At 39.5% G+C, this 13,348-nt stretch overlaps 1 protein-coding gene across 2 annotated transcripts in view; it reads right to left on the reverse strand.

Annotated features, from left to right (window-relative positions):
- Nucleotides 1-13,348, reverse strand: part of ppm1j (protein phosphatase, Mg2+/Mn2+ dependent, 1J) — a 30,983-nt gene that overhangs the window by 13,087 nt on the left and 4,548 nt on the right. Inside the window, exon 1 of one of the 2 annotated variants that reach the window (XM_066663759.1) lies at nt 8,253-8,711. The exons of the other annotated variant lie outside the window; for it this stretch is intronic. Coding sequence (XP_066519856.1) covers nt 8,253-8,533 — 281 coding nt within the window. The 5' untranslated portion in view covers nt 8,534-8,711. Of the gene's footprint in view, nt 1-8,252; nt 8,712-13,348 lie in introns of those variants that run through there. 2 annotated transcript variants of the gene reach the window in all.

Below are 13,348 nucleotides of genomic sequence, written 5' to 3' on the forward strand. Positions count from 1 at the left end.
TTGGGAGCTATGTTAAACTGGCACCCTATCAACTGTGTGTTCCTGCCTTGAGCCTAGTGATTCCGGGTAGACTCCAGACCCACCTCAATCTCAAGAATATTAAAAAAAATAAACCATATTAATTAATTTGGATTTGTCCTGTCCTGCAAACACATGTATGTCACAAAACAAACATCAACAATTAGTCCCCAGCTACAGCTTTCATTACACTCCAGACCCTTCAGCATCTCTTTCAGTACTTCACTTCACTTCTCTTTATGAAATTGGTTCCCAAAGACATTCAAAGGAATGGCAGTCCATTTCATTAAATGAGGAAAACAAAAGCAATAGCTAAACACATATCTCCTATATGTGCTTTTGGCCATATCATTTATATTCATGACATCCTTTTTGTGACTATGAAATGAACCTCCTTTTATGTGAATTGCACTGTGGGCAGCCTTCCTAAAGGCATGGCATCAAAGGATTTGTAGACAACACTGGATCCTCAGTGGCATCATGGGTCTTCCTTGGTTCTTCTGGCCACAGATCTGTGCCAGAAATCCAAGCAGACAGAATACAGCGTGCAAGAGAGAGGGGCAGTGAGGCCCTCTGAATTAGACGGCAGCCTGCTAATGAACGTATCATATTTCAGATCAATGATCTCACTCTCTGCTGGACATACAGTAAGTGCTCCATTAATACAGTATGGCTGGTGCTTGAAATGTGCCATCATTCTACAGCCCATCACATTCTTTTCAGCTTCTAATCTGAACCTTGTGATGTATTGCACATATGAGAACATACAGTACTGTGTGAAAGTCATAGTTCACCCATCATCACTTTCATTTCCAGTAAAGACTAACTGCTTAAGTACAATTTATTTATTTTTCAGGAAGCATACCCAGATAGCAGACACATTTGAGTCAAATCTGTCTCATGTTGGTACTGGGCCAAATGTCATGAGCCAGCCTTGGGTTTCGGCACATGTTGTGTGAGCCAAATATGGATTTGGTCCAAAAAACAATTGATAATCCGCTCATAAGGGGGACCTGTGGGACTCACCCTGACTCAGTATCGTCATTCAAGGCCAAAGGTGCCATATTTGAACCAAATACTCATTGCTATCAGGGTATATTTAGCTGAAAATAACACAGAAATGGCACAGCAGGCAGTGTCGCAGTCACACAGCTCCAGGGACCTGGAGGTTGTGAGTTTGATTCCCGCTGTGAGGAGTTTGGTGTGTTCTCCCTGTGTCTGTGTGGGTTTCCTCCGGGGTGGTCGGGTTCCTCCCACAGTCCAAAAACAAGTGTTGGTAGGTGGATTGGCGAATCAAAAGTGTCCGTAGGTGTGAGTGAATGTGTGTGTGTGTGTGTGTTACCCTGTGAAGGATTGGCGCCCCCTCCAGGGTGTGTTCTCGCCTTACGCCCAATGATTCCAGGTAGGCTCTGGACACACCGCGACCCTGAACTGGATAAGCGATTACAGATAATGAATAAATGATTTTTTTTTATCATGCAACAGAGGCAAAAAAGTGTATAATCATACTTTAAAAAACACTGTTTGTATAAGCACAATAAACATTAATCACACTGAATAAAATTTTACAGGAGACTTGTTTTCTGTTTTTTGAAAAGACTCTGCAGTCTTAGAATGTTTCTCATGATCCAAATAAACTTTACATTTTGGAAATGTTTTGAGGACTGGTTGAGTGAATGCTGCCCTGTGACTGACAGCATGTCCAGGGTATGATGCTGCCTTGCACCCAGTAATTTAGGGTTTGCTCCCAAAACACCAAGACCAAGTACTGAAGATGAATGAATCAAAAAACATAATTTATGTCTGGGGTCTGTAAGCATCCCTTTATTCTGAGAACAAGAACATCTTTTACATTTTTTGGTGCATATCCTTTTCTCAGTATCGGCTTCTTCCTGGATCCACATCCTTTCAGACTCATACTGTGTAGTCTTCTTCTCACAGTGGAAGAATATTCAGAATCAACTATTGATTTTTTAAAACCTAACGCGGAGGTCTACACGATCTTGCACTGTTGTTGCGACTCCTATCTTCTCTGTCTAATAACATTTTTGGGATTTTAGAAAACCCTCTGTAAAACATGTTTTCCTTTAAATGTCCTCTTCATTATGCACATGGACCATCTATCTAATCTTATCAGAAAACTCTTTTAAAAAAAACATGAATAGTGTGTTCTTAATAGTTATTAGATTGGAAATGAGATGATGTAATTATACATAATACTGTAAGTATACCAGCAGGATGCACCATATTCAAATGCAGTGTTCTTAATTCAAATGAAGTCTTTCCCTTTTAACACCACATACCAGGTGGTGTGTTCTCTCACCCAGCTTCAGTCTTCACGCCTCCGTCAGCTAGTTTGCTCCATTTTTAGAAGCCATTTCCGAGCTCCTCTCAGCCATGCCTGCCTTTAGACTCCATCAATACATCAAGTGCCAATATAGCATTCATCTGCTTCCTTGTCTAGTCTTCTTGGCAGATGCAAGCTGCTGGCTAAACTTGAATTATGGAATATAAAAACAAAAACTTAGGCCATAGACTCTATAAAAGTTGATCTCTGAGGTCAAGGCCGAGCTGAGCTCAATATTTCAAGCTGCAAAACATGCACTGTTTGACTGAATTCAAATGTACTATATTTCCAGATAAAACCCAATGCCTGATGAACTTTTACATTTATATGCAGTTGCCCCAGCTACGGTAGATGAATTCAGTGATTGTAAGGGTTATCTACAAATATTTGAAAACAACATAGCTTCTGTTCTATTTAAACCACCTTTCACAGGTCAGAGAAGCCTGTGGGTCAGCAGTACAACTGGATTACACAGCTCTGACTGTGGTAAAACTTGCAAACGATCTTCATTCCTGGAGTGACTATGAAGGGCGTAATATTGTGAGGCTCTTTTATCAGATTTCTTTAAATACTAACTGTAAAAGGTACAAAAACGTGAAATATGCTCAATGTCAAAGGTGAACTATGCACAACAAAGCATTCAAATATGGAGCAGATGAAGCAGAGAACACCTCAGAGAAGAGTACTACTCTTACTTGAAAAACCCAAGGTGAACTATGTCCTAGTTCCTTACTGCTCCAAAAGCTCTTGTAAATACAGTAAACACTGCAGAGCTCCCAGTAATTTCATCCTGAGCTCAAGAGTTCACAAAAGTCATCACAGTTTTCATGCTATGTAATTGGTTACTATTCTCAACCTATAATTAACATCATCTGGAGTTAAAGGATGCAAACTGATCTCATATTTCATTGCAATCAAAACATAATTAGGTCTGTTTAATTCAGTACCAAGAAATATATCTGAAATATTGACTAAAATTCCTTGTGTTGTTTTAATGGTCTTCTCCATTTTGTCTCTTCATACCTTAGAAAAGCAAACATTTACACAAATGTCAGTGAACATCGACACGTTATGAGTTTGTAAATACTTTCGCAGTGGAGCTATGAGCCTCATTTACCTCACAGATAACGAAAAGATTCTGGGTGTCATAGACTTGTATTAACTGTATTACTTGTATTATTTCGGTTGCTAAAGAAACAAACATACTAAACATATCCAGGTTAGCAATCTGCAATTAAAATAAGTAGAACTTCTTCTGAATCACCTCTGTTGCATAACTGACATCACTATTAAAGGTATACTGAGTGTAAAAGGAAGGAACTGTTGGCAAATAAATCTATCTGCCTCAATGAATATACAGAGAGCCTGACAAAGGGGCCTTCTGATGCAGCTATAAGTCGTTATAGAGAAGGGTGATGAACATACAGAGGGAGGCTAGGAAGCTATAACATGTAGATAAAAGCTTTGCATGAGCAACAGTATTTTATCAGTCATGAAATCAATGAAATTGTAAACCAGTTAGATTACAAGAAGTGTGGAGACATGACAACAGAAATAAGGAAATGTGCTCTTCTACCATCAACCAGTTTTGAAACCTACTTTAGAAACTTTTAATGTTTAAGGTGTAAACTTTCCTGAACTCAAAAAGGGAAGCTCACAGTGAGAGCAGAAGCATTTCTGGGAGCTGAATAATTTTTTTTTTATCTAAACACTGGTCTGAATCCTGAATCTCTGTCTGTGATGTCAGGTGATTAGGCTTAGTACTTCATACTGAGTTTTATAGTACAGTCATCTCTCAGAATTAACATGAGATTGGTTCAGGGTCCCCAGAGGTTGCCAAAAAATCCAAGGCTGCTCAAGTCCAAAAGTGGCTTTGTATTTACATACAGTCTGTACCTAGATGATTGATAATATCTAATAAACTGTAAGTGTTGTGTAAATATTTATGCTGTACAGTTTAGGGAAAAAGTTTTTTATGTATTCAATACAGACACAAGCACCCGAATGAGACACTAGTCTAATAAGGCTTAAACAATAAGTGCTGGTGGGAGACGGATGATCTAGGAAATGATGGGAGGCTACAAGCAGAGTATGCCTCCAAATTAGTTCATTTATGTAGATTCAGTGTCCTGCTTGTCCCACTGCAACATTTAACTTTGCTTTTTGAAGATTTCTGTTATTTTTATTTTATTTTTTACATTTTTTAATCTGTGGTTGGTTGAATCTGGGGATGAAGTAATTAAGTAATTACATAGCAGTGTAAAAGATCATTTTAATGATATTTGGGTTATCCCCAGTGGGATAATCTTTGTTATATAGTTACTGCACATGTATATGCTCGCTGATGGATCAAATTCATTTTAAATGTTGTCATATTTTTTATTTCTTTTCCATTGCGCTTACTTTTCATACTGAACAGGTGAAGAGAAATGCTGAAAAATGACTCCTATGAACACCCCTTTTGTAAGTAATGATATGCCAGTCCTGTCAGGTGAAGATTACACCAGTCCTTTGAGTTCTTGTCCATTCTAATCCACTCTAATCCAGAGTGACTGTTTCAACATTTCACCTACTGTTCACATACAGATACCCTACAGTCATCCTGGAAGGTGAGTGTATCAGTCTTGTGTTCTGCTTGGACATGAAGCACTCTCAATAGACGGACATCTCCATATGTCTGAATCTATGCTCTCACTATTAACACTGATAATACCAATGGATGCCTAATCATACTTTAAACAATAGTTGATACATGTCTCTTTTTTTAGTCTGGGGAGCTTTTTATTGTAGATATTTGAAGAGCAGTGGACATTCCTAATCTCAGTATGTTTCTGAATGTCTGCTATTCCGGGTACACCTTTAATAATTATTAATACTCATTTTTCACCCAAAATTCAGCTGAAATATAACATAATATAAGCAGTTTTATCCAACACTTAACAGATTGAGTCACTTTCCGGTGTTGTCATCATGCTGACCTCCCCAAGCTCAGAACCACTCACTGCTTATGCTATGTTTAAAAATGGATGAAATAACCGGAGGCTAAGTGGGATGTTTTCAGTGTTACTCAGAGTCTGTGTTCTCATCTTCTCTCTCTCGTGCTTTTATTATTTCTTTATTTTTCTGCATTAACCATGAGCTGAGCAAGAGCTACCCTTGCTGAATCTGTTTCATGGTCCCTCTATGGACTATCAGAATTCACCTGATGGCATCAGATGTCAAGACATTTATGTGTAATTCTTCTCATTATATTGAGAAGGGCACGATTTTATCATAAGATAAATGTGTATAGGGAGAGAGAAGAAATGCTTGAGATTTGTAGATGACAGTTTTTCAGCCAAGTCCTCAAGCAACCCTGATCCCTTTGCATTTTCTCTTTCACTCCAGTCACCCAAGTCAGGTAAGAACAGTTCCACAGCTCTGAACCCCTGGCTCAGGTTGGATGGGAGCTGGAGCGGCACAAAAACTGTGGAGTTGCAGGGGTCCCTATGGACTGGAACAGAAAATCTCATCCCGATTTAAGACTCAGCAGTGTTATCTCTTATGCATGTTTATCCTGAATCAACATTAAGGGGGAATTCCACTGATATTTCACCTCAACCATCAATGTGCAGCATCCACCTGTATGATGTGACTGCAGTGAACCCACGCCAGTACAATCAATACACATAAGTTATTGCACAGAGAGGTGACAGGCAGGTATGAGTGATTAGAACATTTAGAAGGCTGTTGGAACATATTTGTGTGGATCTGATGGCAATCAGTGATGAGAACCTTAGAAAGGTCAGGTATAGATATTTGATGATTAGTTGTGGAATTAAATGGAGTGACAATATTCCAGAAAGCACAGCTCACTGCTCCACAACTTAATTCATACCCTTCTAACCCAAATTTGGTATTGACCACCGTGACCTAGGCTCATGTGCTGTAGTTTGCAGTGTGTCATTTAATTTCATGCTTTTCTTTGGAGATCAAAGCTTTGTCCCCAATGTGCAGCTAAATGCAGCTGAATTCACTATCTATAACCTATAACGAGTTCATTATCTATATAATATTTACTATGTAAATATTTAGATATGTTGAACAATCAGTACCATTTTCTTTTAAGAGGATTAGAGGAGACTACAAAATATTTAAAATGTGTATGTGTCACCATAGACCACAAAAAAAAAAACCTGACAACAAAAATAAAAAACAACAGCATGATGATGGAATATGGTGTAAAGGATGTGCAATTCCAAGATGGTGGCATTGTCTGTTTATAGAGCACAGGGAGCATTTTCAGAAATAACAGATTGCACTGATGGAGGAATAGAAGAAGGTACAGCATCTGAATAGTCATTTATTTACTGTAATCCCATTAAAGCATGTCAATGCAAATGTATATCCATGTGCAAAATGTGGGCTAATCGGTAATCTACATGTATTTAATCCCTGTTTCAGTGTTTGGGAGGTGGGGTAGTGGGGGGTCAGGGAGAGCCTTTAATCTCTAGAGAAAATGAATGTCTTTGTAACAGGTGGTGGGCTCATTCATCCCTCACTATGAATGGCTGCAGATGAGCTTGTTTTTGGTCTTGCTGTTGGACTGGTGTAGCTCACACACTGGAAACCATGTGACCAGATTCGATTAATCACACCGTTTTTGTGTATGTGTGTGTGAATGGGCACAATGATGCTGGGCAAGAGAACAAAAGGCATCAAGCATAGAGACACAATATTACGCAGACTCTTCAGCACAGACGTAAGGAACCTCAGACCTCGCCAAGATCGAGCTCGCTGAGCTTTATACGTCCATTCTGACGCTACCATTCTGTGGACTGCAGCCCACGTCACTGTGACACAAAGCGGAGGAAATGAAGCTCTAGGCTGCTGCACACATGCCCTTGGCTCACTGTGCCATGCAGCAGCAGCAATAGCAGCAGCAAATGAGCAACAAACCCTTGCAAAAGATTTTTCACAACTGGTAGATATTTGGTGAAGTCAATCTTTTTCCGAATATTTCTTCGAATACATTGCACCTATAATATCTGTTCTTTTTAACAGCAATATCTACATAACAAAAATGTAATAATAGCAAAACTCATTATTTTAAAGTTTGAGGTGTACAATTGTGTCTAACTTCCCTATCCACAACTGCAAAATAATGCAATATTTATTATTATTATAATAAATGCCTTTTTTGGCTACACCCACACTAGCAAAACATTACATGTAACTGGCTTCTAACTCACTCACGTTTAACAAAATGTTCCACAAATGACACTGTGCTGGGCTTCCGACAGCATGATATTCTTTCCCAGAATAGACATCCTAAAATGTCAATTTACATTGCACCAATAAAATGTCACATAAATTATGAATAAGCTCTCATTCTGGTATGATGTGCTAAAGCTGTTTTTGATTTAGGACAAGATAATAATAATAAGCAGCTTATTTTTTAATATAAGTGTTTTATACATTGCTCATAGTTAAATTTATGTTTGGACAGCTAAATTAAGTGGAAACATTTTGTAATATACAGCATATCTTAGGTGACTTACAATTTTATTCCTGCCCCAGCTGGACACTGAACCCTATATTGAGCTGCATGGACGATGGCAGTGTTACCAGCTTCCCAACGCTACCAGTTTAATAGAAAATTATTCTTCTAATGCCAATGCTACAAGAAATGCAATATTTTTAAACAACAGCACTGTCATTAGTGCTGAGTGGTGCTTTTATGAAACATGAACATCTGTTAACGTGCAATTGGCACCTGCTAAACATGAGTGAGTGAGGGAGTATTTTCTTGAGCTGGGTCCCTGTTCACCTGTAGTATCTGGCCTTAAGGCAGCTGTGTACACAGAGTATAAAACCCTAGTGTCTGGTTAAATGGGCAGAGACTCACTCGGCATATCCGGTCCTCCAGGGCAGCACGCTGTCTCTCCGTGGGGTGATGACGGGGCGGGAGCCGTGCTCGCTCGAGTACTGCAGCAGCTCCGCGGTCAGCTCAAGGAAGTCCGGACGGCCGTAGGGGAAGCGAGGCGGCAGCGCGTCCGCCTGCTCCTGCGCCGCCTGCGGGTGGTGGTGATGGTGGTGGTGATGATGGTGGTGATGGTGGCCGTGAGGAAGAATGCCGCCCACCAGCGAGGACATGGCGTTCTTCACCTTGCTGATCATCGCGGGCATCCAGTGGCGCCGAGCGCGAGCGCGGAGACTGAGGTGCCAGAGGAGAGAGAGGGAGAGAGATAGAGAGGCGGAGTGACGAGAGGCAGGAAGCGATCACCGCGGAGCCATGTGACTCCCTGATTCGCCGTGTTTACCTCACACGCAGCCGAATAGTTAGATTAAACACGCAGAGAGACGAATAATTCTTCTCCAGGCGGAAGTGGAACTGGACAGTGAGAGAGAGCGAGCTGCAGGGGCAGTGGAGATGGAGAGGAGAGATGCAGTGGGTGGGAAATGAATCGGGGATGGGGTGGGGGTTAACACAGTTACTCCCCAGCACTGTAATCGTTTATTCACATTATTGATTATTGAGGAAATTAAGAGGGTAATCAGCATTAGTATAAGCAATAGTAATTGTACCGACAAAGTTAGTAGTATTAACACTTGTAGCAGTATTTGTGGTAGTGGTAGTTAATCATTCATTCATTCATTGTCTGTAACCACGTATCCAGTTCAGGGTCTTGGTGGGTCCAGAGCCTGCCTGGAATCACTGGGCGCAAGGCGGGAACACACCCTGGAGGGGGCTCCAGTCTTTCTCAGGGCGACACACACATTCACTCACACACTCACAGATACTCTTTGAGTACCAACACGTGTTTTTTGGAATGTGGGAGGAAACCGGAGCACCCGAAGGAAACCCACGCGGACACAGGGAGAACACACCAAACTCCTAACAGACAGTCACCCAGAGCGGGACTCGAACACACAACCTCCAGGTCCCTGGAGCTGTGTTACTGTGCTACTACCTGCTGTGCCACAATGGTAGTTATAATAATATAAATAGTAATAGTAGTGGTAGTAATAGTAATGATAGTAGTAGTCATATAAATTATGGTATGGTGGTAGTAGTATTAATATTGGTAGTTGTATATGTGGTAGTATTAGTAGTAATTTTATTAGTAGTAGTTATAGTAGTTGTAATAGTAGCACAGTACTAATAGTAGTAGTTTTGTTGTCATAGTTACAGCTAGTGTTAGTAGTGGAAGTAGTAGTTGCAGTATTAGTTACTATTACAAAATATTACAAGAGCTTATAATACAACAAGAGCAACTCCAGCTACTGATGGTAACCATAGTGATATCAGTTATGGTGACTGCATGATATGATAATAAAGGTTTTCATACTGCATGATTTAATAACAGCAGCAACAACAAGATAGACTTACATTATTATTTTGTTACAGACACAACTCTCATATTTCTATTTGTTTTATTACTTTCTCGGTTACTTCTGCTTCTACAGTATCACTGCTACTAGGAATGATGATGATGTTGTACAAACCCCATTTCCAAAACATTTGGGACCTTTTCTAAAAATACAATAAAAATCGAAATCTGTTATTTGTTTGTTCTCTCAAACATTTATTTTATAGACAAAGGGACAAAGAAATTATTTTTTGTTTTCAATGACAAATTGAAATCTATTTGTTAAATATAAACAAATGTGCAAACTGATGCCTACAAACACACCCCCCCCCCCAACACACACACACACACGCAAAAAGAATGAGGTCTGAAATAGACATGGAGTTAAAAATGTATAATTGCATCATGTGTCTTTCTAAAATGGCACCTTCACAAAAATGCAGATCAATGCTGTGAGACCTTTTTTAAAGATTAAAGTATAGCTTCCTCTTTGCATGATGCAGTTTCAGGTTCCATTTTATATCAGTGTTAAATGACACCATCATGATAACATGAAGGTTTCTCACACAGTTCCACTTGAGGGATTGATGGTCATGCATATTCAGCAGTGGCAGTCAAAATTCCCACCTTACTGACATAATGATGACAATAACAAATGCAGTTACTACAAATAGTTGATATGTTTTGTGTTAGAACTTGGGAAATCTGGGATTTTACTTTGTTACATCGCCTATCCTTTTAATTACATTTTAATTATTTGGAAACTGAAGACACTAATTGTTGCAGTTGCAAGTGGATGTTTTAATCATTTTGCTTGAGTTTGTTGTTGTTGGGTGCTGTATATTTACCCTTGGTTGATTGATTTTCTTTTCCCAACTTCCAAAGGTTCTGGATTGGCTTTGTCTATGACCAACAAGTACATTTCAGTAAAGTCATTTTGTTACTTTATTAAAGAGCAAAATATAATGGAAAACATGCTGTTTCCCTCAGTGTTTTCACTGAAAACACAACAGTGCTACCACTAATACTACTACTAGTTAGATTGTGCTAGTCAGACTGCCATTGCAAATAAGAATTTGCTCATCCAACAATTCAGACTTAAATTTATTTGTTCATCACCTTAACCAGTTCAGGGTTGTGGTAGCTCCAGAGTCCACCAAAAAAAAAAAAAAATGGGTGTAAGGCAGGAGCACACCATGGACAGAGCTGCAGGACAAGTCATGTCATGACATTCACTCAGACCCCTTTGGACACATTTGCATGGCCACTCCACCTACCAGCGTGTGTTTTGGATTGTGGGAGAAAACCAGAACATTTGGTGGATACCCACACTAAATGGAAGAACACACCAAACTCCTGAGAGACAGTGACCCACGGTGGGGCTTGAATTCACAACCCCAGAAGCCTGGAGCTGTGATAGGGACACTACTTGTTGCACCACCATGTTGCTGACTGGTTAAGTTACTAACAGTTACTATTACTACTACAGTAAAGATTGAGATAAAAATGGTAGCCTGACCAGATAAGAGGGAAAATAAAAGATCACATTGGAGTAATCTACTTTGAACGCTTATTCAGATAGGACAGTAAAACAAGGCATGTCTCTAATGCTTCTCTTTGTGAGGCTTAACACATGTAAACAGTTTATGGATATGAAGTGTGACACATTAAGGCACTCAATGAGAACTATCACTGCTATAGAACGGGCCCTTTGATACAAACATCCAGCAGGCATGCAAAACTGACAGCAGCATGAGTGAGACCCCAGGAGATGTGTCTCTAATGGCTGTGTTTGAGGCTCGTTTTTCTGTGCTTCCCTAACATTTGAGTCAAACACTTTGCCAAAGTCATAGCTGCCCTCAAATGCCTTATCTCTGAACTCCCCCAGGAACCTCCTCTAAAGTAGATACGTCTTGGTTTGCTTAAACAAATGGGTGACAAATCTGCAGGGGAATGTGATCTGGTTACAAATGACAAAGCCTGAAAATGTTGCTTTTGGTGCTGGTTGGATAAAGATGTGTCAACAAGACTCATTTTGCTTCTCAAATTTCTTCTGAATTGAAGAGTATTAGAGTGTCCCCTTTTGCTGTCCTTGGGAAGGCTTTAGAAAGTCTCAAAACATTGTTGGGATCTGATGGCATTGAGGCATGAGTGCATTTTCAATTCTAATCGAGTAGATCAATGCCCCTCTAGTTGACACACAATAACATTAACACAAGTGGGTGGATGGTTGGGAGGACGCAAATGCAAAGAAACTGGTTCAAAAAGCAAACAAGACTGAGAACAAGATGACCTAACAATTATGAGAAAAAGAAAAACCTGACAGAAGACGATACACAAAAGGAGGGAAACAGAACAAGAGACAGTGAGAGCAAATGACTAAAAAGACAGTCTAGACACTAGACAAAGACTAAACGCCGAGCAGAGGGGCTAGACACAATAAAGAGCCTAAACACCAAGCAGAGGTTAAACACTAACATAATCAAAACTCAAGGGCTAAACACAGAGCTAAGGCTAACACACAGAGCTGGGGCAAAACAAACAGAGGTAAGGCCAACACACATAATATACAAAGAGCTGGGAACTAGGACAAGAGCAGTGTATCAAGAGCAGACCAAGGGAAGACAAACAGAATACACACTATGAACACCAGGAACCTGAACCACAAGGAACCAACAGAAACAGCAACAAGCACTAAAATATGAAATGTCTACCAAAGAGAACACTGAAACAGGGGGCTTATATACAAGAACACAGACAAGAAACACCTGGGAGGGATAACAAGAAGGCAGGACCACAAAAGAGACACAGGTGGAGACACTGATGATAAAGGTGGGGCTAAGACAAAGAAGGAAACAGGAACTAGCACATGGCAAACAAGGGAGACACAGACAGAGCAGGAACACACTAAACGGCAAAAGCGTGACAATTAATTGCATGTACAACTGCTCCAGAGCATCCCATTTCATTACGTTCTTTTAGTATGGAGATTATACAAACCGAGCATGGTTGTATTGAAATTTGTGTCCAAAATTAATGTCCCTTATAGTTCAGAAATATTAAGGGATGTCTACAAACTCTAGGACATAAAGTGTGACTGCAAACTCCATTCATTAGTCTTTTGTAATGTTTCATTGATTGCTTGCCATTGGCTTTAAGTTCACCTTGTTATCTGTCAGGAAGTCACGAGTTTGTCCAAAAGAGTAGTCTTCCTGCTGCAAAGTCCTGCCATGCACTTTTTGGTAGAAGCAACTAATTATTAATTTTAAATAAACTAGTTATTTATCCTGTCCATGATGCTATGCATCCTAACAAGGTTCCCAGTGATTATGGAGGAAAAACAAACCAAAACAAGATACATTTGTCATTATTATATATTATCTGCATAACCAGCTTTTAATGGCAAACCCAACTAGATATGGGCTCTCCTCATATTTATAACCCAGGATAAGTGTCATTAAAAGGGGCTAATATTATTGGGAACATGTTTTGGACTTTATTCACATGAAATATTTTGTTAATTTTATGTTTATTTATATTTTATTTTGAAATGTATTCATAAATTAGAATTTATTTTATAAAAAATATGCATTGAGATTTCTTGAAAATAAATATTGAACATTTTTTATAA

This window comes from Hoplias malabaricus, chromosome 3 (assembly GCF_029633855.1).
Source record: "Hoplias malabaricus isolate fHopMal1 chromosome 3, fHopMal1.hap1, whole genome shotgun sequence".
Classification (NCBI taxonomy): Eukaryota; Metazoa; Chordata; class Actinopteri; order Characiformes; family Erythrinidae; genus Hoplias; species Hoplias malabaricus.